The sequence below is a fragment of the Canariomyces notabilis genome, assembly GCF_033297395.1.
Source record: "Canariomyces notabilis strain CBS 508.74 unplaced genomic scaffold N656scaffold_11, whole genome shotgun sequence".
NCBI lineage: Eukaryota > Fungi > Ascomycota > Sordariomycetes > Sordariales > Chaetomiaceae > Canariomyces > Canariomyces notabilis.
Window position 1 is genome coordinate 794,442 of NW_027041833.1, and position 26,205 is coordinate 820,646.

A 26,205-nucleotide genomic window follows, 5' to 3' on the forward strand; every position below is an offset into this window, starting at 1 on the left:
TGGGTGTGTATAAGCATTGCCAGCAGCGGTGACTAGTAAGTGCAGCAATCGTATGAACATCAGATGCCGGAACGCGGTGGAGTTTTCGCTCCTCAACCTTCTCGACCAGCGAGCCACGTCCGGCCCTTCAACTCCTCAATTGCGCTATCCCGCAACCACCAGGACGCCTCCAACTCGCCGGTGCCTGCAGACGCGATCTTCTTCTCGAGAGATGCATCACCACCATCACCGTCACCAGCAGGTTCGGCATACACTGTGGTTCCAACCGAGACCTTCTTCTTGCCCTTCTGTTGGTCCAGCTTCTTTCCTTTCCCTCTCTCTTTCCTAGATCTACCGGGCTTAGAGTCCTCACCGGCGCCCATATCCTCCTGCTGGTGCTCCTGCTCCTGAGATTTCCCATTATTATCCTTATCCCCGGCGGGGAGGAGGAACACGCTTCTTCTCTCGGCCCACTCAAAGAGAAGCCTCAACCCTAGCAGCCTCTCCCTCGAGCATCTGTACGCGTCCAATCCGCAGCGCAGAACCAGGCGGGCATCCACGGCCGTGCTGGCTGCCTCGCCCTCACCGACCGCGCCGTCGGTTCCCAAGCGGTCCAGCACGATGGCGCGCTCGGCCCGGGTCAGGTCCTTGAGTGCTGCCAGATCAAACACCCACTCAAAGGGCTCGGCCGTACGCCGTGTGCTGTTTGTCATTGTGAGAGTAGCATCAATCGGCATGCTGATGATGGGCAAGGCCGACGAGGAAACGGCGTCGCCGCCCAGCGCGCGTAACGTCGCTGGGAAGGTACTCTCATGCGCGGGTCTGCGCTTAAGGTACATGGTCTGGTCCTTGCGGAAATCCTGCACTAGCTGCGGAGAGTTGGCAAAGCCCAGGGTTAGATCCCAGTAGCCTAGTGCGCGGGCGTCGGTTTCGACGCGGAGAACGTCATTCAGCGGGGGAAGTAAGCAAGGCGTCTGACGGCGGAGGGCGATTGGGCCTTGGGGTTGGGGTGGTTGAGAGGTGCCAGCAGCAGTTGCTGCTGCCGCCGAGGGGGATCCGGGGACGAGATGGATCAAAATGGGCACGCTGAGGGGCTGGCCAGTGACAAAGTCCTTTGCTACGAGGCAGCGGGGTTCGGTGGCGAGAACCCAAAAGTGCCGGAAGGCTTGGAGGTGGGAGCGGTTATCTTGCACGCTCGCAGGAAAGATGGGGTAAAAGGATAGGAGCAGAGCTGCGACGGCGATATCGCTCGTGCCGAACGTGCAAGTTCCACAACCGAGGAACAGCGCGCCAATGGCGAGATGTGCAGCGAGGTGGCTTCCGTAGGTCGTGCTGGCGTCGTCCCGGCCATGCAACGCTCGAAGACGGCGGAGGACAACGAGGTCCCCTGTTCCGGCCATTACTGCTGCACACGACAATGCCACCAGGTCCATGCACATGCGTGCATTGCTGCGCGTCAACTCGCTATCGAAATCGCTAGCGGGGATCTGGACAATGCGTCTGAACTCATCGAGGTAGTGGACGAGCAGGTCTCGAACCCTCCCGTTTGCAGACCCAGCAAAACGCAGGCCCAGGGCAAAGCACAGGCCAGCGAGAATTGAGAAGAAGGGCATGTCTCGGCTGTACAGCTTGGTTATGTTATCGAGCTTGAACCGCGATCGGTACTCTAGAGGCAGGCCGCTCTTGATCCATTCAAACGTGGGATCTACCTCTTTCCAGAGAATCATGTTCTTTGCCACCGTTCGTAAGAGCAGAACATCGGGCCGAACATAGTCGAACTGCGTGATTGTGTCGGGAACGTTGATCTTGCGCGCCACAACGTGGTCCTCTGACTTCATGTAGATGAGCGCAATGGCTATCACGGCGCCGGCGGCTGACCGGTCGAGGACATGGACCAGTTCGACTTTCTTAGTGGACGTGGCGATGGTGAGTAGCTTCTCAGTAAGCCTCATGTCTCGCAAGCCTTTGAGGTCATTTCCCTTCCCGAGGTTGATAAAACCGAGCGCAAAGCCAGCAGCTAGTCGGTAGCTCTCGTCCCGGAGGGGATCTTCTTCTCCTCCATCTTCGACATGCTCAATCTCCGACATCATAATCTCGCTCATGCGTCGGTGTTGGCTGTTGCAGTAGAGCAGCCCAATGCCCATGATACCGGTGGTCTGGGTGTGTCTGGAGAGATTGAGTTCTGCCGCGCCACGAGGGAGCATGCGAGTGACATGGACCGACAGCAGCCGGGTAATGAGGGAGTCCATGGTGCCAAGGTAGGAAGCGGCCAGGCCGAGCAGGAGACCGATAGAGGTCATAGTGTGCTTGGGAGTGAGGTATTTGAACGCTACCCATTTTGCAACCGATTTGAGATGACCGTTCAAGCCGAGGGCCAGTAAGAAGCCAGCATGCCTATTGCTGAGGTCTTGGCCGGGCTTATTGTAGAGAATCCAAGAGGTGTCGATGCCCTTGGCCTGCGGCGATATCGCGAGCCCGCCGGCAACGCCCTGGTGGAAGAACGCCCAGTTGATCTTTTCTTCAATAAACATGCTCTTGTCGACGCCCACGGTGTTATTGGCGGGCTTGACGATGCATGAAAGGTTAAACCCGCCGATCTGGTACTTCTGGGTGAGCAACGGATACCGAAGAGCAAAGTACAAGAGACCCCGTCCGGCTGGGATCGCCAGGGTGCTGGTTGCCATGGTTGCGACCAACTCTTTCTGCCGCTCCAGATATTCAGCCTCGGTCCACTCCGGTTTCGGATCCAGACGAACAACACGGTTCTTAAGGGTCGACAGCATGCTTTGCGCTTCGTTCAGTCTCCTGTCCTCTTTGAAGAGCGAACGGACGACGGCCTGGCGCTGCGTCGTATCCGTCTCTTCGGCATTGTCATTGAAGTCGTCTAGGTGCTGGCACAGCATACGGAAATCCCACTTTGCAACATGGGAAGGAGTCTAAGGAGATATTAGCAGAGCTTCATAGTAGTTGGGGAATTTGATCCCTTACATCAATGCCAGACACACGCGCTCTCCAAGTCTTGCCTGCTCTCAGAACAGCACTCATGTCGTTGCGCCCCACCAGCGCAAGCAACTCATTTGGCCATGCTGGCGGAGGATTCGACTTGCAAATGGAAATAAGATCTTGCAAAGGTGTGAGAACTGCCTCTGGCAACGTCTCTAGGATCTGTGGCGTAAAACGACATTCATGCATAGCCGTCACCGCCTCGAAACGGTGGGCGCATGAACCAAGTAGTTCAAAGAATCTCCGAAACATCATGGTACGCGGCGTGAGGCTGGCCCACAACTGGTTCCGTAGGTTCCCGGCATGGCTGTCGCCGGTCGCGGTTGTGTATAGATCCGGCAGCGTCGGGAACCCAGCGCCAGGGCGAGCTGTCAAGTGCCCCTGAATCCAAGTTAGAATGCAGTAATCTGACGGAGGCTCAGCTATGCCAGTGGTGACGAATGGGGCTGCGCGAGAGTCAGCATCCTGAGCACAGGCTGATAAGCAAAACAAACGTACCCAGATCATGTGTGACAGGAATGTCTGCCTGCCCGCCCAGTGCATACAGGGCCTCGTATCGTTGCCATCCGAGCCACCGGGAGACTTGGGAAAGGACGGCCTTCAAATCGGTTTGACTGGGCGATATGTCCTCAGAAGAAAGAATGTTGAGCTTCTGCTCCTCCACAAGGAGATGAAGCGCGAGCGCGATACTCCAAGCGGCCGTTTCACGGCCACTGCCAATCCTGTTCAAGGCAGTTGGAAGGTAGCCTTCAAACCCGAATGCTGATAATCCGAAAGCAGAGGCCACCCATCTCTTCGCAAGTCCCACATGGAAGGGAATAAAGTCATGTGAGGGCCGGGTTTCGTCATCGGCGCTGTTTGGCGCGTCCAGCTCTTCGCTGTCAAGCAGCCACTGCCATGCCCTGTCAAGCATCCAAGGTGGACAGGCAGACGAATTTGGCGTCTCACGAAACTGCATCGCCTCCCATTTGCTCCCCGAAAGTTTTGACATGCTATTGTCGAATGTCCGTAGGGAAGTCTCGCTGTTATGCCCGAGAGCCAGGAAGCTAGCTAGCAGTAGGATAACGGCTGCCGACCACTCCATGTCATTTGTATGATTCTCAGAGCCGCCAAGCTTCGCGCTATGAAGCCACTGCATGACATGCCACCAGCCTGCTAACAACTTGTCCGCGTACGAGGCGGGAAGGACGCTCCGACAAATATCTAGAGTCTTGCGTACAAAAGGAGAAGACGGCTGCAGTTTAATGCGGATGCGATGATATCTGCCCTGCTTGTCCCGTAAGTCAACGATACCGCCCGAAGTGGAATGGAGCATGGCATCAATATGGGTTGCTGTAACATCAACCTTCGGGATCTGTTGTCCCGCGGTCCGCTCGCCCGCGTTGCCGTTCCAGTATCCCTCGAGGGTGCTGGGATCGGCCAAATATAGCGAGGGCAGTGCGATGGTTGTGACTTTGCCCCACGGCGACTGCAAGCTAAATTCTCTGCCTCCTCGTCTATCCTCAGACAGGATCATGATGGTTTCGTGCCCATCAGAGACCTTGCAAGAGTCTACAACACTCTGGACCCTTCGAGGATCTCCCGGTATTATGTCAAAACCTCCGCAGTCTCCCTGATTCCCGACACCACCTTTGTGTCGCGTGCGATTCTCGCGGGGCACGAGGTGGAGAGTCAAGAGCTGGAGCCTCTTGTCGACTGGGTCTTGAATGGCAACCAGGAGAAGCGCCCGGCCTTGATCATCAGTAGCTGTTGGAGGGCCGGCAACCATGAACACCTTGGCCTGCGTCCTGGCGGGTTTGCCCGAGAGCGAGTATCGCATTGTTGTGTTTTCCATGCTAATGGTGTGGATTTTCGTGAAAAGCATCTCATGGACGAGCCCGTCAAAGTCGTGATCATCCAGGCCCATGTTGTGGAACCCCTCAAAATCTCCGCCCGCTCGCAGTTCTTCGAGGAGGTCATCGACTGGGACTTCAGGGAGGCTGTTAATGCTGTGGTTGGGGTTGAACGTGCCGCCAGAGCTTGGCCGACGGTAGCCGCTACTCAATCGGGGCCGCTGACTGCCGTTAGACTCTGGGCGTCTACCTCCATGACCGGCATGCATCGATTGTTCGGCAAAGGCAGATCTGTCCTGGGATGCAGAAAGATCGGCTCTTGCTAGTAAGGAGCTCACTCGCCGCGACTGTCTGCGCGTCACATCATTGCCTTTATCAGGGTCCAAGGAGCTCAAAGCGTTGTCGAGAGTCTTGTCCCTGTCATCGACCTTGACACTCTTCCTAGTCCTTTTTCCGGGAAGCGGGACACCGAAACTCTCCCTCATCGATGGATGGACAGGAGTAGCCGCTCCACTAGCCAACGCAGGCGCCATGGAACTCCGGCGCCGAGATTGTTTTGGCTTCCTCTTCTTCTGTCGACCCAGAAAAGGGTCTTCATTTTCAAGATAGGCGAGGCGCCAGATTGTGTACATGCTGGTTTCCCGGTTGACCGTGACCGCAATACACACGTTGCTCGAATCTACCTCGTCAGGATGAGGCACTTTGATAGCCTCGATATGAAGGATCTCTTCAGAAGGTGGAAGAAAGGAAACGCCCATGGTTTGTCCGCCTCTCGAAGCTGCCGGTCTGTCAGGGTGCGTCACGACTAGCCCGAGCTCCAACAGTGGATCAGTTAGACAAACCAAACGCGGCCAATGGCTGTCACTCGTTTCCATGGGCGTCTGCCACATGTTCTCCAAGGTTAAACTAAGTCGCAGCGGAAGCACTTTGACGTTGCCTAATCCTTCGGTCGAGAACTCGGTCACACTCCAATTCTGAGTCTGCCGGGACACGGGAGGTGGTTGGGACGAGATGAACGAGTTGGGCGGAACCTTGGGCAACCTGAGGGGGACTGAAGTATTATCCACTCGTGGTTTGCGCTGAATGATAACGCCGCGCGGGGCCGCACAGGCCGATTCAACCTCGAAGGGCATGTGAACGACATGGCTGGCTCCGGAGAGGAAGTAGATGTGGGCCTGGGTCTTGAGAAAGACGACAAGCGCCCTTGAGAGCGCCGTAGGGGTCGACGGAGTGTCGGAGGACGTCTCATCAGCGGGACCAACGGTCTGTGAACCTCTTTTCGGATTGTCTGCGGACGCGGGGAAGTAGGCGAGAAGGGCTTGCGTGACGGATTCCTTTTCGAGATGGAATCTGAAGCTCTTCCTGAAGAAGCCACCGCGAGACCAAAGCACACAGCTGTCGGTTACGAGGAGCTCGTCCTCGTACTCACGGCCCTCTTCCTGGGTGATGCTAACCTCCCATGTGTACGAGGAGCTGGGTGCATCGGGGGGGAGAAGTCCTTCTTCAATGGCATACTGGATTCCAGCGGGTTGGTGCAACCCAAGCGACGCGACCGAGGCCATGGAGAGTCAAACAAAAACAAAACCAAAACCAAAACCACGGCTGCTCCTTCCCCCAGACTACTGGCAGACCAAGACTTGACAAACGGGCGTTGAGGAAGAATCGGAGACATCCGAAAGGTCCATCTCGACCAGAATCTGGGATGCCTACAACCAGGCTGCTGAGGTACGGAATTGGTTGAGCTGCTGTGTCAAGCGCCTGGTCTTTACTCGTTCGCGGTTTTGGTGAGCTTCGTCGTTCCCTGGCACCTGGCATCTTCCGTCAACGCGCAGCAATGGTTAACAAGGATCCACAACACTAACTTCGTTGCGGCAATATAATCACGCGATAGTGTAAGTTACCTAGTACCTACCCCGTAAATTACCACATGTATTCTGTATTGTACCGCACTGCACAACGCTCACCGATGGCCGTCCTACAGACACGAAATCACAAACTTCGATACTGCGCAGTTGAAGGGATAGACGTTGCTGATTTCAACCGTATATGGTACACAGCATCGTTTGCGCTAAACCGTGATTTCTTCGGCCCTGCCCGACGGCCTGACGCTCTTTCCTTTACGGTTCGAGGCGCGAGCAAGCACTGTGAGAGACGGGGAAGTTGCGATGCCAGCAACGGCAGGTCAGGCGCCCACCTAAGTTTCTTGAGGCAAGATGGATGATATGGAAGCTTCATTCTCCACCAAATCTGGAAGGCATTGCCTTCTCTAACCCCGATGACGTTGAGCTAGGTTTCTCCTCCGAGTAGGGCATCATTTCGGATTTGGGGCGAGGCTGCTTGTGTCTCTCGATCATACGGTCACCACGGCAGCTTCCACATATTTCAGACTGCAGGATCCCGATCTCCTGGTGCCCGATGGGTTTGTCTGGATCACAAAACGCTTTTCTATCCCCAGCACGATGCCTAAGCCTCCGCTTGGTAAGCGCCGCTACATCTCCGTTCGTTACTGAGTTCTCCTATCCATGTGTACCCAATAACCGCGTGCTCATACTCGGCTGAGGCTTCTTCGGCTGCGTAGGAATCAATGCTATGCCCATCGCGGGCCGCTCCATTCGGCCAGTGCAAGCGCGGCTAGTTCATGGCAGTGTTTTCTGGCGTTTTCGAAGTCGGCATGGCCAGCTATTTGTGGGGCGGCCCAATAGCGCCGACTGCTATTGGTCATAGGACACCTAGATGCGCCAGGCGGAGAGTCGTCGTCGGCCGCGACCTTATGACTGACGCTTCACCTGGAGCTTTTTGATCGTTGGTTTTCACCGCGAGCACACCAGGTTCGGGCTCCCCCGACTCTGCTGTTTCCCCATGGCGCGGAACCGGAAACTTCTCGCGCCAGACCGATTGCAGCCGAGCAACCTCGCAGCCTCGCCGCTGATTCACATATCTAGACGAACCATGGGTCAGCAGAGCCATCAGCTGATGTCATACAAGGGGGCAGACTCCTGGACCTACTGGCAATCTGATGTCTCGCTTGCTTCTCCTCACGTTGGTCCATATTGGCTGGCAAGTTCGCTGGACCACCAAGGGTTTCATGGACTTCGACCTGGTGGGAGCAGCAGGTCTGATGGCGTTTTTGGCCTGCTCGCATATGGTGTCGTCTGTCCAGGTGCGGGTGATAGTGACGTTGGCGAAGGCGTTGACGGCGATACGGATCTGCTGGCGCGTTCTGGTTCCTCGGTCAGGGCCGATGACTCGTCCAGGGTAAAGTCTGGAACGGCAAATGCGATCGGTGGAATGAAGGGCGATCTCTCCATCTCCTCCTTTCGAATCTTCTGAAACAGCGTTTTAAACCGTTCGGCAACTGCAACTGGTCAATAACTCTCGCACGCCAACCGAAAAGACAACCGACTGCTTCTTTACCTGCCGAGGCCCCCTCGACCACACGGCCAGTTTTATCCTGAAGATGACTGAATTCCACAGCAAGATACCTCAAACCGGCAAAAAAGTCACCCCCTGGGATCAGCTGGACGGATCTCTGGGACGTAAACGATCCCCTCTTTTTGCGTTTCTCGGCCCCTTTCCAAAGCGTCAGCAACCATGAGGATCCAAACAGGGTAAACGGCTTGTTGGACGCGGAACGGGACCAAGATATGTACCTTGCAGTTGCGGCCGGCTAAAGATACCTGACAGCCCCCGCTTCTTGCGAGGTGGTCCTGCCGGACTGCTTGGTCCTTCATCCCCAGTGGATGTCAGTGTACCCTGGCTGTCCCTCTCGGTGCTGACAAAGTCCAGGTATACGATGCGGGTATCTTTGGCCCCTGTTCGAGCTGTAGCTCCAAACCGATCCAGTCCACACTCGACATGACGGTTCTGGTACGGACCGTTGGTGGTGATCTTGAATGACAAAGAATAGCGACCCGTCTGGTTTCCCCGCCCACGCCAGATCTTTAGGTCTTGGCTGTACGACTCACGCTTGCTTTGCTTGGACTCGGTCCTATCCGTCCAGATGACATCGGTATCGAATGTGCCACCGTCGACCAGGTCTTTGTCGCGCACGTCGCTTTGGAATATTCGCCGAGCCTCGGGAGAGTGGAACAAGTACTCGGGCACGATATCCTTGCTGCTGTGGGAACGCTCACCTCTCCACGTCAAGAAATGTGCTTCGTCCTCGTCGTGAGGTAAGGGAAAGGTGACATGCATTTTCCTACCAAGAGAGCTGTGCAGTGTCTCTGGGAACACCTCAGTTGGGACTGAGGAAGTGCGGTTGGTTAAGTGGCACTATGACGCGGAGTGGAAAACAGTTGGAACGTACGTGAATGCTCCAGGGTCCCGCATGGCTTCACTGCCTCCCAAATAATCATAGCCCTGGCGCCTGAGCGGACCACGCGCCATTCGCCAAGCTCCACTATGCCCTCCTTCTCAAGATTGACGAACGCTATCGGTCGATCGGAAGAACGGAATTCAGACGGGGGCAAGTGATGAAACGCAACTGGTCCGCGCGGGTCGGGAGTGGTGAGATGCGCGGCAGAGCTTGCCAGTATCGATGGTGTGGTCATGGCTGAGGAACATGGCAGAGACGGAAAACTAAAGGTGCTGGAGCTGGGATCTCCGAGGGCCGAGATAGTTGAGGATGGTGGCACCGAGTTCAGGCCCGTTTCCGATTGCAGCGTTTCACAACGACCTGGCCGCGGCCGCGGAGCCTCATAGACAAAGTCGCTCAACTCTCTCAACGGCGCATAAGGCGAGATATGCACCGAAGGCCTCGTGGCATCAATGACGGCATCGGTCCTGCTCCGCATTGGCGCCATCAGGAGTCGATCGATGGGAATCGCTAGCCGCGAAGACTCGGGCAAACCGGCGCGGGCACATAGCTCATTCCAGAGCCTATTCATGTCGGAGTAGACACCTGAAAGATCGGCGTCGCGAGGAGAATCCGTCAACAGGGACTGCGCTGCTGAGTTTGTCTCGCGCTCGTACTTGTAACTGATGGTCTGCAGGCGCCCCAAGAAACCCTCAATCCATCTCGGATCATAGCCTGGCGATGCAACGAGATCCCGGGAGGCAATTAGCGGCATTGGGTTGTTGACACGATTCCTGGCACTTTGTCAGGCGTCTCTTGTCACTGTGGCTCCGGTGCGTCAGGGGCACACATAATGGGTCATGGAAGGACGCACCGCATCGATGTCATGATGAACAAAAGGAGTTTGTTGATCTCAAGTTCAAGCGCATCCCGCAGGTCCTTTGCAGTCTTCCCTGACGCTGCGTACCGGCCTGTCTGCCAGGCCTTCTCCCACTGGTCTCGCATGCGGTCGGTGATGGACACCGACCGCTGTTCGGCCAGATATTCATTCTTGAGAGAGCGGTATTTGCTGAGAAAGTCGTTGCACTCCTCGAGCTTACGCCCAAATGTTTGGTTCAACTCTTGCGGGAACGCGCCGCCGTCGACCGCTCGTACATCGTTGTACACATTGGTCAAATAACGGCACGTGTCGGCAAGCTCCTGGACTCGTGCTGGAGCGCTCTCGTACTCACTGTTGAAGGCAGTGTAGATGTCTTTGCACTTCTTTAGTACAGTGACGATGTCAAGCAAGCCGACGCCGAAGCTCATGGTCAAGCAACGTTAAAAAGAAAGGCATCCGGTAAGAGTCCGGGATGCGGGAAGACAGAACGGTCACCGAAGGCGCGGGATCGCCAACCAAGCACATCCAACAACGACCTTGCAAAAGATGTGGACAGTATGTACAGGGCGCGTCCCAGAGGGATGGGTGAACGAAATGTGTGGGGTAGGGATCCATGGATGAGGGACATGGGAGACCCCTTGCACGAAGGAAATGCTGCCATGATGGCACGTGGCACTGAGACCATGGCCAAAATGCACAAGGCTGAAGATCTTCCGGACCTTGGAGGATGCTAATGGCTATGGCGGCATCCTGCCGCCCACGCCCTCAGCTGGGCTCGGGAATTCCCTTGGCTCGAGCTTCGTATCCACTCAGGGGCCACTATGGTATCGGGAAGGATGCAATATCACCAGCCAAGACGACTCATGTTGGTCGCTCTACTGCCTCTCTGAAAGGGCGTCCTAATATTCGTACCTACGAAGATACTCCTACTAGTCCTGACCCAGGCTGTGTTGCCCGCTGTTGCAGTGCAACTACAGGCATGCGCCCCTCCCCACCCACACTCAGTGTTTAGACTAATATTGAAGTTCTAGTGTAGGCGCACTGCACGCGTAATCTCGTCTAGCATGACCTGAAATAGAAATCCTACCTTACAGCCTGGTTAAGGTTAGGCTCCATGGGCGGCTCAATTTCACCGTCCGTGCCCCATGAATGCTCAATCAGCCTTCGTTTGTTTCCGGGTTGCTGTCGACTTCAAAGATGGGTTTCCCAACTTCCCCTGTTCTAGACTCTTTTACGCTACAAGTCAAGGGATCATTCGCGAATTCATCATGCCTTCCCCGCAGCCTTGGGCCTGGATTTCTTGCACCTCGGCCCGTGCTTCTGTATAATCGAGTCCTGACTTTCCTGTCTAGGTTCGGACTCGGTGAGTAGATGGACTGCCTCGGAACCTGAAGGCATCCATTCACTTGGTCGACACCCGCATACTGATTCGACGACCATCGGGATCAAAAACGACCATCGGGATCAAAAACACTCTTGGCTTACAGAAATGGGTTCCACTGCCTCCCGGCCCCAGATTCCCGATAACCTTACAGTATGACTACCGGGATTCGTTGTTATCCGCTTACACCGATGACGGTTGAAAACTAACACCCTTAGACTCGGGACCAAAAGCGCGTCTTCATACGACGGTACATCGACGCCCACGGCTTCCGATGGCTTGTCTACCTTGTCGCGGCGAGCGGTTTCCTCACCGACTCTTATAATCTGTTTGCCACCAATGCCATCCTGCCATCGCTGGCGTTTGTTTATTGGCCAGACGAGATGGACGGCTGGCGTGAGTCGCTCATCAACTGCATGACGCTGGGCGGCTCACTCATTGGCCAACTGTTGTTTGGCTTCCTTGCCGACAGTAAGTTTTGATTTTATTACTGGAATCAGCAGACAAGAGCAATGAACAACTAAAGTTTGACAATGCAAACCAGAATATGGCCGAACACGGCTGTACGGGATAGAACTCGTCATCGTCGGCTTCACTACGATAGCGTTGGCCGCCAGCTCAACCGGGTTCGGGAACTCAATTGCCGTCCTTCCGTGGATTGTGTCAATGCGCTTCCTCATGGGCGTAGGCATTGGAGCAGAGGCAAGTGTTCCTCCCGTTCCGTGGCCTGGTTCACGCTCATACTAACATGATGCCTTCATAGTACCCGCTATCAGCATCAATTTGTACAGAGTAATCGCCCCTACATGATATAGCCTTCTACTCTTTCTGTGGGCCATCTGCTAACACACCACAAGATGGGCCTCGACAAAGGCCAGGGCCAGGATGATGGTGGCCGTTTTCCTTATGCAGCCCGTAGGCCAGCTCATCTCCCAACTCGTTGCATACGGCGTGCTACTAGGCTACAACAACAGTTACGACCTGAGGTCCTGCAAAAGCCCAAGCGAGGGCGAATGTGGCCGAGTCGTCGATATTATTTGGCGCTGGGTGGCTGCCGTCGGGGCCATTCCCGCGCTTGTTGCCATCATTTTCCGATTTCAGATCCAGGATCCTGGGCTCTACGACCTTGATGTCAAAGACGACGGTACACGGGCCGTGCAGAACACCATGATGCTCTACCGCTACCGCCGTGTATCGACGGTGGTTTCCAATTCGGCGGATGAGCCGCAAATGGAAGAACTCGGCCGTGATGCCAGTGTTAACCCTCCGCAGCCGAACGGGGCAGCCATTCAGCACAGGCATGAGCAGGAATCTGAGCTACCCGAACAGTTCTCGTGGGACGACATTAGCGATTATTTCCTAAAGCAAGGGAACTGGCGGTCACTGGCCGGGACGTCAATGTGCTGGTTCCTTCTTGATATGTAGGTACATGTACAACTCCAAGACCATCTGATGTTGATTAGGTATTAACCGGGTTCAAGAGCATTCTACGGCCTCGGAATGGGCAACCCCTCGACGCTAGCCAAACTCTGGACCTACTACCAAGCCGGCGAACCGCTCGGCGACGTGCCAAGCTGGAACCCCAACGCGGCGCGGCCCCATGCCAGCATCTTCGACGCGCTTCGCGACAATGCCGTGCAGAACCTGATCACCGTCTGCATTGGGTCCGTGAGCGGCTGTGTCCTCTTGCTCATGATCATCGACTATGTGCCGCGCAAACAGTTCTTGATGTACTCGTGCCTCTGGCTTGCGGCTCTTTTCTTTATCACTGGAGGCAGCTTCTTCGCCGTTTTCCACAACGACTTACACGCCGTTAGCATCGTTCTGGTCGCCCTCTGTCACTTCTCGTTCAACCTAGGGCCCAACACGCTCACGTTTCTTATTCCCGCCGAGATCTTCCCGACACGCTACCGTGCCACGTGCCACGGAATCGCCGCAGCGGCGGGTAAGCTCGGCTCTGTCATTGTGCAGGCGTCGCTGCCCACATGGAGGGTGGATGGAGTGAGCGTTTCCAATCCAAACAGCAGCGGACTAGGCTGGGTTTTTATTCTGTATGGGTTTGTCATGGGAATTGCTGCAGTGTTTGCTTGGGCCTGGATCCCGAGCTTGCAGCACCCTCGCGGCGCCGACGGCTCAGGAACTAGGGGGAGCCTGAAGTTGCCCAGCAAAACGCTGGAGACCCTTGGGGAAGGGTTGATCAAGTCCCGAGAGGAAGGAGAGATTCTCGGCATGCGAGCCCGGCTCCGGATCCGGTTCGCGCGCCGATCCGGTGAGATTCGGGAGGTACACGGCTGAAGAGGTTGGAACCACAAGAACTGCGGATTCTTTTCATGTATAGGTAATGAAGATTATGAGGTGGTCCTGATCTGAATCACCGAATACTGATGGAACCGGGTATAGCTTTGGGATTCGTCGTCTATTGCGCCGGAATGATACAGTCCGACCTGGAGGAGCAGGACGAAGCCAACGAATCCGGTGTCTGAATAGGTATTTAACTACCGAACTAGACGATGACAATCAGTGTAAACAAGCGGGGTTCGATCCTGCGTCGACAAGACAGTCAGTTCAGTTGGAACTCTGACACTTGTTTACCTCGAGGTGGTCTGGTGGTAAAGAGGAAAGGGGCACGTCTACCTACTTAGTCCAGCGACAGCCTTCTCGCCTTTATGAGCGGCTACCAGCCGACAGCCCAGAAGTCCGACCACGCTACTAGAAAAGGAGTATAGATGCACGAGTTCATTGCTCCTCCTTTTTTGACTTTTCTCTGCTTCTCACTTCTCGTGGTCCGGCTCCTAGCTGGGCTTGCCACCTCCATGCAGTGCGCTCTCCTCCGGGCCGAGGTCCATTCTAGGGACCTTGGCTGCCGGCCATGAATGCACCAGCGGGCAAAGAGGAACCCGCACGGCCCCGGCAAAATGGTCAATATGAACAAGTGTTTCACTGCGGTAACCCAACGTGCGGTCAGCAGAGCCGGGTCACGCGGAAGTATATCCAGAGCGGGAGGACGACGCACGAGGGGCACATCTCGCGGGACCGGAGGGTGGTACGCGGCGCTTGACGGATAAGTATGGGGCGAGCGCTGGAACGTGGGGGAAGTTATTCCCACATTGTGTTCCATTTAGGATCGGGTAGGATCAATCCACCCGACGTGGGATTGTGGGCTAACCGCGGCTGTGCCGTCTAAGCGAATGCCCATGGCCCTGGCTAGGAGAGTCTGGAACGACGCGGCGCACTGCAGAACATGAACGTAGCCTAGCCTGGCAGCCCTAGCTGGACGTGCAGCGGCAACAACGGCCCTCGGCTTCCTTGCAGAAACGGGGCTGCGCCATTGCGGGGGCCCGGGGGCTCGGGGGCAGCCGTCCAGTTTGCTCCAAGCGGCCGCAAGCGTCCCGGCACGCACGTCATCTTCTTCGATGTTGGATGGGGAGATATTGGATCCACCACAACGACGACAAGGGGGTCACGGTAGAACTCGGGGCTCGAAGCGGAAGCTGAATACTGTAACTCACATATACGAAGTACTAGTACTGCTGTGAGTGTGAGCACCCTACTAGCTAGCCATGAGCCTTACGGCTAGGAATACTTCTCTCGGTATACCTCCGAATGGCGCGTGTAAGAAGTACGCTCTCTGGACCTCCGTTTCCGTGCATGTTATGATGCACTCGAGCCGGGAGGACTCGGAATAATGAGAGTCCCCAGCAAGGTAGGCAGCAACCAACCCCTGGTCTCTACACGTACATGTAGCCCTCGTTGGAGTAAAGAAGCCGAATCATGGCGGCAATAGTCCTGTTATTCTGAGTTCTTTCCTTCCTTCTTCCAGGTTGTCAGCCTATGTCCTCGTGTGTGACTCTCCGAGTCAGGAAGCGCTCGGGCGTCGGACGCCTCGACTTCTAGCTCACCAGACTGGACCTTGCCCTTCAATATTGTCAATTTTTGCAGTGTCAGGTTTAGACCGAGAAACCGCGGCGATACATGTATCAAACAACAGTGGAAGATGACATCCCGGACCGAATCAAAGTCCGAGCCTTTTTATAGGTGCTCAAGGAGTCAAGCCTCGGGTTGTGCTCTGCAAAGTTAGTTATGTCCGCGTGCGGTATGTCGTTTTGATGTGTGTCACGGTGTTCGTGATCATGCCCGTCAAGTCAATACTAGTATTGAGCCGGACATGTCGGTTCAGTTCTGTTGCGTACATTGGCTACTATACGGGCCAGGCATGGCCGACTGTTGTGAACAAGGGCAACTCCAGTCTGGTCCATCCATAACATTGATGGGATGCCGTTATAAGGTTCAAATACCGAAGCTCCTACTTTGTAATAGTCGGCCCGAGTTGAGTCGCAGAGGTATTTGTGTAACAGGCGCTCAGAGTGAATATGCCACTTTTTGAGCGATTTCTATCATACCTGGGGACTCTGTCGAACTTCTAAGAACATTCCCTACTAAGGATATCATTCCAGCCGTGCGCGTGGGAATGTCTGGTGGCGAACCCCATTTCTCGTAAGTGCCTCTTCAACGCTACAGACCTTGGCGAGTCTTCCGGATCGAACGGATCTCGATGCTAAGCTTTGAGTTTCCCATGCTCACCTGCCACCTGGGTGCGGGATAATGCGGCCTTGGAAGCTTCTCTGTGGCACAATCGCTCCGTGCCCCTGCACCCGGGCTTTGAAGCTGACCACCTGTCCGTTTTCAGCGCCCTCCTAGAAGCCTGACCTAAGCATGGCGCTTATCGTACATAGAGAAAGACAGTCAGCATTCCTGTTATACCTCCTCGCCATCCGCCATTGCTTCGGTGTGTGAGACCGGTGACCTAGGTACCTTACTTGGCTCGCTACTACATGTGCGCCCTAAATCCGAGTCCTTCTCGCCATGAAGGCCTAGGTAGGACACCAAAAGGGCTGGCGTTGCCCGTTTTAGCGATTCATCGGCCGACATATGAATCAGTGGATATCGACGACGGATTATATAGTCCGCACTCCGCACCGAAGTAGAACCCAGTGCCGCCAACACCTTCGGTCTTCGGAGTACCAAGGCGATGCAGTAGAGCAAGTCGACTTGAAAGGTGTGCAAATATACTAGTATCCCGTCGGGCACATATCTGTTGATTAACTCGATTTTGTTCATGTTAGAGCCGCGAACGGTGAAAGGAACCATCCTAACCTGCTTTAGACTCCTAGAAAGTGAACATACCCGACCTTAGTAGTAATCGGACATACTATCGTACTTCACGCAAGCGTATATGCGTATATGCTCTCAACAGAGAACTAAACAGCGCATCTGCGAACATGCATAGGTAGGTGGCAACTGGCTTCTGGTGGCTGGCTGGCTTACTGAGCGAGACGCAGAGAAGACATACTCAGTACATGACCACTCACTAGTTAGATATTCCCAATTCCTTGATGTGTGAGTCGACCCTTGCATATTCAGCCGTGTCAAGGTACATGAACTGGGAGACTTCATGTTGAACTCGCGGTAGTTTGCCCATCCGAGAAGATGACCTCGGATCACTTGACTATTAGTAGGTACCTGACATGCTCGAGACTCGAGAGCTTCCAGGCTGAAAACCCGGGCTACGGATGTATGTATGGATTTGCCGGTAGTTAGATCCATTCAGTTGATTGACTGGCAGGGTAGTTGGCTGGGAACTTCAAGGGGGGATACGAAGACCGTGTCCCGGATAGATCGGTGGTGACTTCGAGTAGGTACCAAGGTAGTCCGATTGCTGGCGTAGAACAGCTTAATTCTTTGCTACGTACCGCTTGGACGTACATTCGAATCAAGTTCAGGTAGGTGGTAGTCATGGGTTCTTATTTCGTTTGTGGTGCTTACATGTACTAGGAGCGCTCAGCAGGTGCACTGTCTGGTACTACACCAACTTGAATCCCACCATGTACGGAATTTCACCAATATCTAGCAGGAGGGACAGAATCGGGTAGTGCTAGCGATGAGGACCTCGCCGGTCAAGCCATGTTCAATTTTTAGTAACTGACTCGGGAGAACAGGCATGACACTAGCATGATGACATTCCTGGAACTCCTCGGTTCAACTTGTCCTTCGCCAGCACTAGCCGACACTGATACGATGCCTGGCACCAGCTTGACTCTGTCAGTGTCAAGTATAAGAAGGAGGCTATGGGAAGGAGATTCTGCTCGAACCAGACATCCAGTGTGCACGTTGTCACCAGAAGATCCCCCTCAAGTCTACACATCAAGAGAGTCAAAGTCTGCACATTTTGCAACCCAAACCTTGAAAACATGAACTCCCTCCTCTCCAGTGCCTTCGTGGCCTTCCTTGCTGCCACCTCCATGGCTTCTCCCGTGGCTGTCGTCCCAAGAGCCGATGCCGCCTCGTCCACCTCGGCCGCCTCGGCTCCCACTTTCAAGCCGCTGTCGCCGGCCGAAATCAAGGCTCTGCAAACGGAGCTCCTCCTAGCGCCCTCCTACAAGGACAAGGAGCAGGTGCTGTTCCCGCCCAACAACGGCGGCAGCGCCAACAACGTCTCGTTCCAGTTCGTCCCCAACAATGGACCGCGGCCCCAGGATGGCAGCATCATCGTGGGCAGCGTCGACTCGATCCCCGGGCTGATCGGCACCAACGTCGCGGCGGCCATCGGCTTCATTGGTCCCTGCGGGCTCAACGTGCCGCACCTGCACCCGCGGGGCAACGAGTTCTTGACGGTCGTCAACGGCACGCTGATCGGCGCCTTCTTGCTCGAGGAGGACGGCGCCTTTGTCGGCGACATCCCGCAGGTGTCCATGACGCTGACCAACTTCACCGGCATGCTGTTCCCGCAGGGCCACATCCACTGGCAGTTCAACCCAACGTGCGAGGAGGCTGTGTTTTCGGCGGCCTTTGATAGTAGCGATGAAGGCCGCTTCCAGATCGCCCAAACCTTCTTCTCGTCCATGCCCGACAACGTGCTCACCACGTCGCTCGGCAACCCGACCTTCTTGGGCCCCTCTCAGATCGACCAGCTGCGCGGCATCATCCCGTCCCAGTTCGTCGTCTTGGTCGACAGCTGTGCCCAGGCTTGTGGCATCAAGACTGCTTGAGCAGTAGGTGACTGGTGTCTACTGGCCGCTAGTATAAGCGCTTTTGTCGGTTAGCGGGGCAAAGGGGAAGTGAGAAATGAGGGTCGAAGCCCAGAGGAAGATGGTGTGATGACTGTGATCAGTGTTGAGATGATTTGTGGGCCGCTTCTAGGCTCGAGAGATATTTCCGTAAATTCCCTTCAAGACGCTCACTAGTCATATATGTACCTTGCTGAATTTGAATACAACGGAATAGCAAACGGCGCTTCAAACTAGATTGCGGAAATTGCCATCTTTCGGGATGAGCTTTTGGCAGCGGAAAAGACGTGTGGAACGCATGAACTTGAAGCAATGTGAAGTTATTGTGACGGGAGCCTCTTTCGGTTAGACACTTGTTCAGTATTCAGCGGGGGCCATTCCACCCTGGAATATGCTTTTGATTGGCCAGAGCTTCCACCTTGCCCTGCTCGATGCGCCATCAGGTCAACCGAGCTCTGACGTAGCAGTAAGCCGTGCCTAAGAAGCTCCCGAACAACTCGGCGTTCAATCTCAACACATACCACCTCTTGAAGCTCCGACCTGCGCGTCCTCATCTGGTAACGCCATGAAGTTTCCCGTGATCCCCGACTCAACATGACCGACAGCTTGCCGCAACCCGGCAACAATGAAGCGACACACGATGCGACGGCGGATCCCAAGCCAGGCAGTGACCCGGCATCCGGTCACGGTAACGGCGCGCAAGACACAAATCTGCCGGATCGTGTTCACCCATCTCCGGACGACGGCGCACCGGACAAAGCTGATGTGTCGGAGCACTCGGTAGACCATTCCGGCAGCGAGGAAGATGATGCTGGCGACAATGAGAGTGAAGACGGGGCGGAAGAAGAAGATGAAGACGACGAGGAGGAGGAGCCAAAGCTCAAGTATGCACGGCTCACCCAGCATCTCGGTCCTGTCTATCGGAATGGTGACGCGACGAGCTCTTTTTTCGTGGCTGGGGACAAGATGGTTGTAGATCCCGGATACGAAACCTGGCAGAAGGATTATTTGTTGCTGACTTGCCTCTCAGATCATCGGCACGCACAATGGCAATATTGTGCGTCGCACTCTCATCAAGGTTTTTCTTAGATCGTCGCTGACCTCTTCTCATATAGCACGTCGTTCAGCTTCCGGCCTTCCAGTCACTGCGCAACTATCACGCCCATTCAGCTTCCGTCACCTCCGTTTCAATATCTCCATTTCCGCCTCCCCTTCCTGCTACCAAGCCCGAGGCAGCTGCAAAGTCAGCTTCCGGCAGCCCCTTTCGACCAGCCACAGCGACTGCAGAGGGCCATGCTCCCCCGGCCGCTGGCCCGAGAAGGCCACGAGATCAGCATGCGGTGCCCAACACCCCATCAAACAATATCTACATTGCAACGTCTTCGTTGGATGGGAACATCTGCGTACAGTCCCTGGTCGATGTCAAGGATGTGCAGCTGCGAAACTTTGCCCGCCCAGTGCAAGCTGTCGCTCTCTCACCCGAGTACAAGAACGACAGGATGTACTTGTCGGGAGGACTTTCGGGGCAGCTCATCCTGACTGTTGGCGCGCCAACGGGCCGGAGCACGGCCATGACAACCGGTGCAACTGCCCAGGCTGCAGGCTGGCTCGGAGGCATGGTCGGCGCCAGCACCGGCAAAGACACGGTCCTGCACTCGGGCGAAGGCACTATCAATACCATCAAGTGGTCTCTGTCGGGAAGATACGTTGTCTGGCTGAACGAGCACGGCATTAAGATTATGCGAACCAAGCTGCACCTTGACAGTGCCGACGCCGACGATGCTTGGAAGCGCATCGGCCATATCGACAGGCCCCAGACGGACGAGTGGGACACCATGGCCAGCGTGTGGAAAGGGCGGGCCGAGTGGATTGACGAGCAGTCAGTTGAGCCCGACGACAGCGGCGCCGAACACGCAGGGTTGGTGCTCTCGCCTGCAGCGGAGAGTTTGAAGCAACAGCAGCTTAAAAATACCAAAAAGATCGAACGATTACTCGTGGGCTGGGGAGGCACTATCTGGATCATCCACGTCCATCCCGGCGGCATCGAAGGGGGGAAAACCGGGGTTGAAAGGTCCGCTGGGCGGGCCGAGATTGTAAAGATGTGGGTTTCTCTCACTTCTGCTAGTTGGATTCATGTTGACCCTTGCCTAGACTTCGCGTGGATTGCATCATTTCTGGCATTTCGTTATATACCCAGAACTTATTACTGGTTCTTGCTTACTGCTTACCCGAGGACGAGGAGGGGGATCAAGGCAACCACCCCCCGAAAGCCCATGGACGCACCCTATCGACAGATTCTACTGAGAGTAGGCCTTCCGGGGGTATTCGGCGCAAGCAGAACAGCTCGCCTCCCGAGTTGCGGCTCATTGATCTTACATCGCAGGCTGAGATCGACAAGGATAGTCTCACTGTAAGCCGATTTGAGAGGCTATCTTCCAACGACTATCACCTCGGGGTCCTGCCCGCCCGCAACATGGCTGCTGCTACAGCATCCCGGGGTGCTCTAGGAGCCTTGGCTGAACTCGGTACCGATATGCTGAATGCCGCCCTCAATCCCAAATCTCTATTGTTTAGCTCTGCGGCAAGCGTCAAGAGCAAGGACAGTGACGGCGCTTCCGGATCCAAGGTACCTGCTATGGCAGGCGGGCCCCGTTCCGGGCGCAACCCTGTACACCCAAATTTGGTCAAACCTGGGATCAAGATCTTCATCCATAGCCCGTATGACTGTATCCTTGCGACAAAGAGGGACTTGGGTGATCATTTGACATGGCTCCTCGAACGCCGGCAGTACCAGCAATCCTGGGAGTTGGTCGACCAACATCCAGAGATCATGTCAGCAACCTCCGACGTCGTTCCCCCGTCGCCGCAGCACACGCAGAGTACAGATGACTTTTACGATGAAACCGCATCGGTAGTCGACGGCATACGAACCCTTTACTCTTCTGCCGAAAAGGAAAAGAGACGGATTGGGGAGCTGTGGATCCAAGACCTCATCGAGTCTGGTGACTGGGCGCGCGCGGGACAGGTGTGTGGCAAGGTTCTAGGAACGCCCGACAGATGGGAGAAGTGGGTGTGGACGTTCGCCGGCGCGAGCAAATTCGATGAAATTGTGAATTACATACCAACGGAGCGTACGCGGCCGCCCATGCCCGGCACTGTGTACGAGGTTGTGCTCGGGCACTACCTGCAGACTAACAAGCCACGGTTCCGAGAGCTGCTAGAACGATGGTCCCCGGACCTCTTCGACGCGTCTGCAGTCACGACCGCTTTAGAAGACCAGCTAAAGTTCCGGGATGTGCGGGAAGACAGTGTCGAGGATGGCGAGGTTGGTCGAGACTGGCGGATTGTCATGGAGAGCTTGGCCAAGCTTCACGAGGCAAATGGCAGGCATCGCGAGGCACTTAGATGCCACATCAGACTGCAAGATGCGGATTCCGCAATGCGGCTGATCAAGGAGGGCCATCTTGCTGATGCAGTGGCCGATGATATCCCTAGCTTTATCGGCCTCCGTGTGTCTCAAGACCGCATGGGCAAGATGTCTCGAGCCGAGCTGGAGGAGGCTACATCAGAGGCTATTACGCTGCTGGTAGACGAGGCGCAACATGGCCTGGTGAAGCCGGACGTGGTCATAATACAGCTACAGCAGAGAAAACTGGAACTCTACACATTCTTTTATTTGCGCGGGCTGTGGAGGGGCGAAGGCATGCACGAACACTCTGGAGAGTCGCGCGCTCGGCTCGTAACGGACAGCCAATCCCTCGTTGACCGGTTCGCCGACCTCGCCGTGCACCTCTTTGCCGTCCACGATCGGCCCTTACTGATGAGCTTTCTCAAGACCTCCACCGCTTACGCATTTGAAAAAGTACGCCTCTCCCCCTGCTTACCCTTTCCCCGGCTCACCCTCATTCCCCAGCCGAAGTGTAAACGCATATTAACCCGATCAACAGGCAGTTCAAGAATGCGAATCCCTGAATTACATACCCGAACTCGTCTACCTGTACTCCAAAACCGGGCAGACTAAACGCGCCCTGTCTCTGATCATCGACCAGCTCGGCGACGTCTCGCGCGCCATAGCCTTCGCCAAGGAACAGGACGACCCGGACCTCTGGGAGGATCTGCTCACCTACAGCATGGACAAGCCCCGCTTCATCCGGGCGCTGCTGGAGGAGGTGGGCACCGCCATCAACCCCATCACCCTCGTCCGGCGCATCCCTGAGGGTCTTGAGATTGAGGGCCTTCGGGAGGGCCTCAAACATATCATGAAGGAGCACGAGATTCAGCACAGCATTAGTGAGGGTGTCGCGAGGGTCCTGAGGAGCGAGGTCGCTCATGCGCAGTCCCTGCTTAGGGCGGGCCAGAGAAGGGGGGTCAAGTTTGAGATTGTTGCTGCTGCTGCTGCTGATGGTGGCGCTGCTGCCGGTGCACCGGAGGCCGGGCATGTGGTTGAAGGTGGTAAGGCTCCATTAGCGGTGGATAATACCATAACGAACAGGGAAAAGGGGCGGGGAGGTGGTGTCGGGGGTGGTGGCGATGTTAATGGGGATGTTGTTCAGGGCTCAGACGGGAAAAGGGGCTGGACGCCTGGGCATTGTGCGCTGTGCTACGAGCCGTTTGGCGAGTGGGAGGTGCAAACGCTCGTCGGCTTTGCGTGTGGCCATGTGTTCCACCTGACTCACCTGCTGGAGAAGCTCCACCCGGGAGAGGAGGTGGATGAGGTTCTGCTGAATGGCATTGTTGCTGAGCAGAGGCTGACGGCGTCGCATCTTATTGGGGCTAAGGTTACGCATGCTAGGTTGCTGAAGAATCGGATTGCTGGCGGGTGTCCGGTGTGTGTGCATACTCACAGGGAGGATGCCAGGTAGGGTACCAAAGGCATGGGCGGTATGGGATGTATATATACAGGGGCTTGGCACGGGGGTTCTGTTTATACCAGCATGTTTATCCCCCTCTTTCTGTTCTCTCGCCATGTCAGGGCGGGCGGTGTGAGACATGTCGGAAGGCTCACCATCCACTTCCTGTCCATGACACGTCAACATCAATCTTGCTCGTCCTGGCGACGTCCCTCAGCTGTCGAATATCCTCACACCGCCCCCAAGTTCAGGCTAGGGCGTGTGGCTCAGTTGGTAGAGCGTTCGCTTAGCATACTCCGTGTATGCGAAAGGTCCTGGGTTCGATTCCCAGCTCGTCCAATATTCATAAGCTCTATTGGAGTGGGACAACTCCCTTTCCGAGGAGACTTTTTTGTAGCATACTCTGATGTTTGCGAAAGGTCCTGGGTTCGATTCCCAGCTCGTCCATTTAAGTCAATTTGTAAACTCTCCTGGAACGGGACAACCCCCCTGCCGAGGAGACTTTTTGCTCGGTTGGCGACGTGAACAACCTGTCCAAGTGGGTATTGATTTGTAAGAACGCACCCGACCGACCAGCCGTCCACTGCCTTCGTACCGCAGTGGAACGTTCGAGAAGACAACTAGGATGAACCGTTTCCCCGAGTCTGACACGGCCATGCAACGCACTAGAAGAAGATAACGGACAGAGTAGCAGTGCGTGGGCCGAAAGCTGCCTTGATCGGAATCTTGGACGCCGATGTGGCCGATGAGGGGCAGCATGGCTGGTGGGATGGTGAGGTTATAAAAGATAACTAATAACACATCAATAGCATCCAAGAGTCTCCTCAGAGCAAGTTCAAAGCACGCAATCCACAACTCAGATCGCAACATCTTGGAGTCTCTCCATACGACAGTCACTCAGTGTCTTCCCATACCTCACAAGTCTCAAAAATGGCGCCCGTTGGCAAGATTTACTCTTACCCTAACAACTTCCGCGTTCAACGAGTGAGTGAACCCATTTTTCGAAACAGATGTTACCACCCTCTGTCTACTGTATCATGTAAGCCGATATGTCCAGTCCAGTTGCTAACCACTCCATGTGCCCTCACACACCTAGGCGCAAGCCATCGCAGCACTCAATGGCCTTGAGCTCGAGGTGCCCTCCGACTTCCAGTTCGGCAAGGACAACAAGACCCCCGAGTTCCTGGCCAAGTTCCCCTTCGGCAAGGTTCCTGCGTTCGAGTCGGCCGACGGCAAGTTCTGCTTCGCCGAGGCGCAGGCCATCGCGCGCTATCTTGCCGAGATTGGGCCCAAGGCCGGCCAGCTTCTGGGCGAGGACCCCCAGACGCGCGCCATCATCGAGCAGTGGTGCTGCTTCGCTGAGCAGGAAATGGGCGCCTACACCAGCCCGCCCCTCGTCATGGTCCTCTTCAAGGTCCAACCGTTTGAGGAGGCGTGGTACAACAGGTCCATGGACAACTTTGCCCGCGCGCTGAAAAGGCTGGATGTGGCTGTGAAGGGCAAGAAGTTCCTTGTGGGTGATCAGCTGACGCTCGCAGATATCATGGTCCTTGGGCCGCTGCAGCTGGCGGGGAGGTTCATGATGGATGCTGAGATGCGCAAGGAAGCCCCCAACGTGGAGGGGTATATGAAGGGACTGCTGGAGATTCCGGAGCTTAGGCAGGCGTTTGGGGAGCCGCAGCTGTGTGAGAAGAGGATGACGGTGTAAGGCTTTTATTTGGGGTTCTGAACGGGGCTTGGTTATAAGTGCTTGCCGCTAGAGTTACAACTGAGGATCCAAAGAGGTTAAAATGATAGAGGATTACTACTAGTCTTGCGTTTAGAATGCGTCTTTGTACGCGTAGGAGGAACCTTGCTCTGTGATCGACTCGATGCCCTAGAAGAATGCTAGTGTGGGTTAAGTAGGTACACATGCAGACTGAAGTGAGTCGAACTATATTGAGTCAGTCAAGTGATGAACATGGAGTCCTAGCAATAAGTCCCTAAAACCTCAAAAGCCGGGCTGTTATACACACAGCCATTCTACTGGTATTACCGTGAATACAATACTGTTTTGTCCCGAATAGGTAATTTCTGCACTGGGTCGCCGACTCAGGCCTTAGTATCTTCGTCTGATCTTTTCCACGGCGGCACATTGCGGGAGCGGGCAGGAAGATTGAGAGAATATGTAGTGTCCCGTGGGCCGTTTGTACAATGACCGCCAGCCGCTGCAAGGCACCCGGGCCGTGACCCGAGTCTCTCCGCACCTCTCCGCAACCCTCTGCGATTGGCTGCGTCGTGACCCTTTCGAGGCCGGCCATTGGCATAGTTTGTTGAGGAGCCACAGTTGTGCATACATGTGCAGTGATGGATGTTCGAGGCCATATGACCCCTTTTGCGGCTGCCGGGGGATAAACCCGTAAGAAAGGCAACTACAGACCTACTTACTTACAAGTGGATTTTGAAGTTGAAAAGCTTGCCGATAAGTCTTTGCCGGATCTACTGCTTATCATTGTCAAATACATGTATGCAGTTGATGAAATGGGGGCTATTGTCGTGGAAGCGCTCCAGTGGCGCCCTCGAGAAACAAGCGCCTTCAACCCATCCAATGTGTTCATGGGCATATGAGCACCAATACCAATTTATAAATCCGTGACGATGCAGATGAAGAAGCGTAAGATACCCGGGCTGGTTTGGGTTTGTTCGGATTCCAGTTGGTCCCAGGTCTCATGCCGGGCCATCTCAATGGATAACAGAGACACGAAGCGCCAACATAACACAACTAGCCACAGGTTCATGGGCATAAAACAAAAAACTTAAACCATAGCTTCCCTGGTCTTCTCACGAGGATCATCCTTGAGATGCTCTCCAAAAGAGATTCCATTAGTGGACAGAACAAGCTGCACCTGTAGGCCAGAAAGAAACCCGCCCATAGGTACCCCT

General features: G+C 55.2%; 7 protein-coding genes and 1 non-coding gene across 8 annotated transcripts; 6 read left to right on the forward strand and 2 right to left on the reverse strand.

Annotated features, from left to right (window-relative positions):
- Positions 1 to 92: 92 nt before the first annotated feature.
- On the reverse strand, positions 93 to 6,376 carry N656DRAFT_709542 (uncharacterized protein; the record flags this gene model as incomplete). The annotated part of the gene is made up of 3 exons (XM_064811603.1): positions 93 to 2,915; positions 2,968 to 3,428; positions 3,481 to 6,376. 3 exons carry the CDS (start codon positions 6,374 to 6,376, stop codon positions 93 to 95), a joined length of 6,180 nt encoding a protein of 2,059 aa, XP_064670196.1.
- A 1,028-nt stretch (positions 6,377 to 7,404) lies between these two features.
- N656DRAFT_103032 (uncharacterized protein) lies at positions 7,405 to 8,229 on the forward strand. Its single transcript, XM_064808481.1, has one exon. It carries the CDS (start codon positions 7,674 to 7,676, stop codon positions 8,142 to 8,144), a length of 471 nt encoding a protein of 156 aa, XP_064670197.1. The 5' UTR covers positions 7,405 to 7,673; the 3' UTR covers positions 8,145 to 8,229.
- A 1,217-nt stretch (positions 8,230 to 9,446) lies between these two features.
- On the reverse strand, positions 9,447 to 10,565 carry N656DRAFT_103235 (uncharacterized protein). Its single transcript, XM_064808482.1, has 3 exons — positions 9,983 to 10,565; positions 9,786 to 9,902; positions 9,447 to 9,714 (listed from the first exon to the last, which is right to left on the reverse strand). Exons 1-3 carry the CDS (start codon positions 10,414 to 10,416, stop codon positions 9,693 to 9,695), a joined length of 573 nt encoding a protein of 190 aa, XP_064670198.1. The 5' UTR covers positions 10,417 to 10,565; the 3' UTR covers positions 9,447 to 9,692.
- A 574-nt stretch (positions 10,566 to 11,139) lies between these two features.
- Positions 11,140 to 13,664, forward strand: N656DRAFT_806179 (MFS general substrate transporter; the record flags this gene model as incomplete). Its single annotated transcript, XM_064818342.1, has 6 exons — positions 11,140 to 11,522; positions 11,588 to 11,840; positions 11,914 to 12,077; positions 12,133 to 12,161; positions 12,227 to 12,790; positions 12,851 to 13,664. The coding sequence occupies exons 1-6, from the start codon at positions 11,478 to 11,480 to the stop codon at positions 13,662 to 13,664; spliced, it is 1,869 nt and encodes a 622-aa protein (XP_064670199.1). The 5' UTR covers positions 11,140 to 11,477.
- Positions 13,665 to 17,352: 3,688 nt separating this feature from the next.
- N656DRAFT_779516 (RmlC-like cupin) lies at positions 17,353 to 18,747 on the forward strand. Its single transcript, XM_064815209.1, has one exon. The coding sequence runs from the start codon at positions 17,618 to 17,620 to the stop codon at positions 18,413 to 18,415; it is 798 nt and encodes a 265-aa protein (XP_064670200.1). The 5' UTR covers positions 17,353 to 17,617; the 3' UTR covers positions 18,416 to 18,747.
- A 154-nt stretch (positions 18,748 to 18,901) lies between these two features.
- N656DRAFT_779517 (uncharacterized protein) lies at positions 18,902 to 23,625 on the forward strand. Its single transcript, XM_064815210.1, has 5 exons — positions 18,902 to 19,402; positions 19,464 to 19,490; positions 19,549 to 20,534; positions 20,585 to 22,295; positions 22,381 to 23,625. The coding sequence occupies exons 1-5, from the start codon at positions 19,028 to 19,030 to the stop codon at positions 23,293 to 23,295; spliced, it is 4,014 nt and encodes a 1,337-aa protein (XP_064670201.1). The 5' UTR covers positions 18,902 to 19,027; the 3' UTR covers positions 23,296 to 23,625.
- Positions 23,539 to 23,622, forward strand: N656DRAFT_t75. The gene has a single exon. It is a non-coding gene; the product is annotated as a tRNA-Ala (tRNA).
- Positions 23,626 to 24,213: 588 nt separating the features above from the next.
- On the forward strand, positions 24,214 to 24,991 carry N656DRAFT_709332 (glutathione S-transferase; the record flags this gene model as incomplete). The annotated part of the gene is made up of 2 exons (XM_064811587.1): positions 24,214 to 24,267; positions 24,380 to 24,991. The coding sequence occupies 2 exons, from the start codon at positions 24,214 to 24,216 to the stop codon at positions 24,989 to 24,991; spliced, it is 666 nt and encodes a 221-aa protein (XP_064670202.1).
- Between the last annotated feature and the right edge of the window lie 1,214 nt (positions 24,992 to 26,205).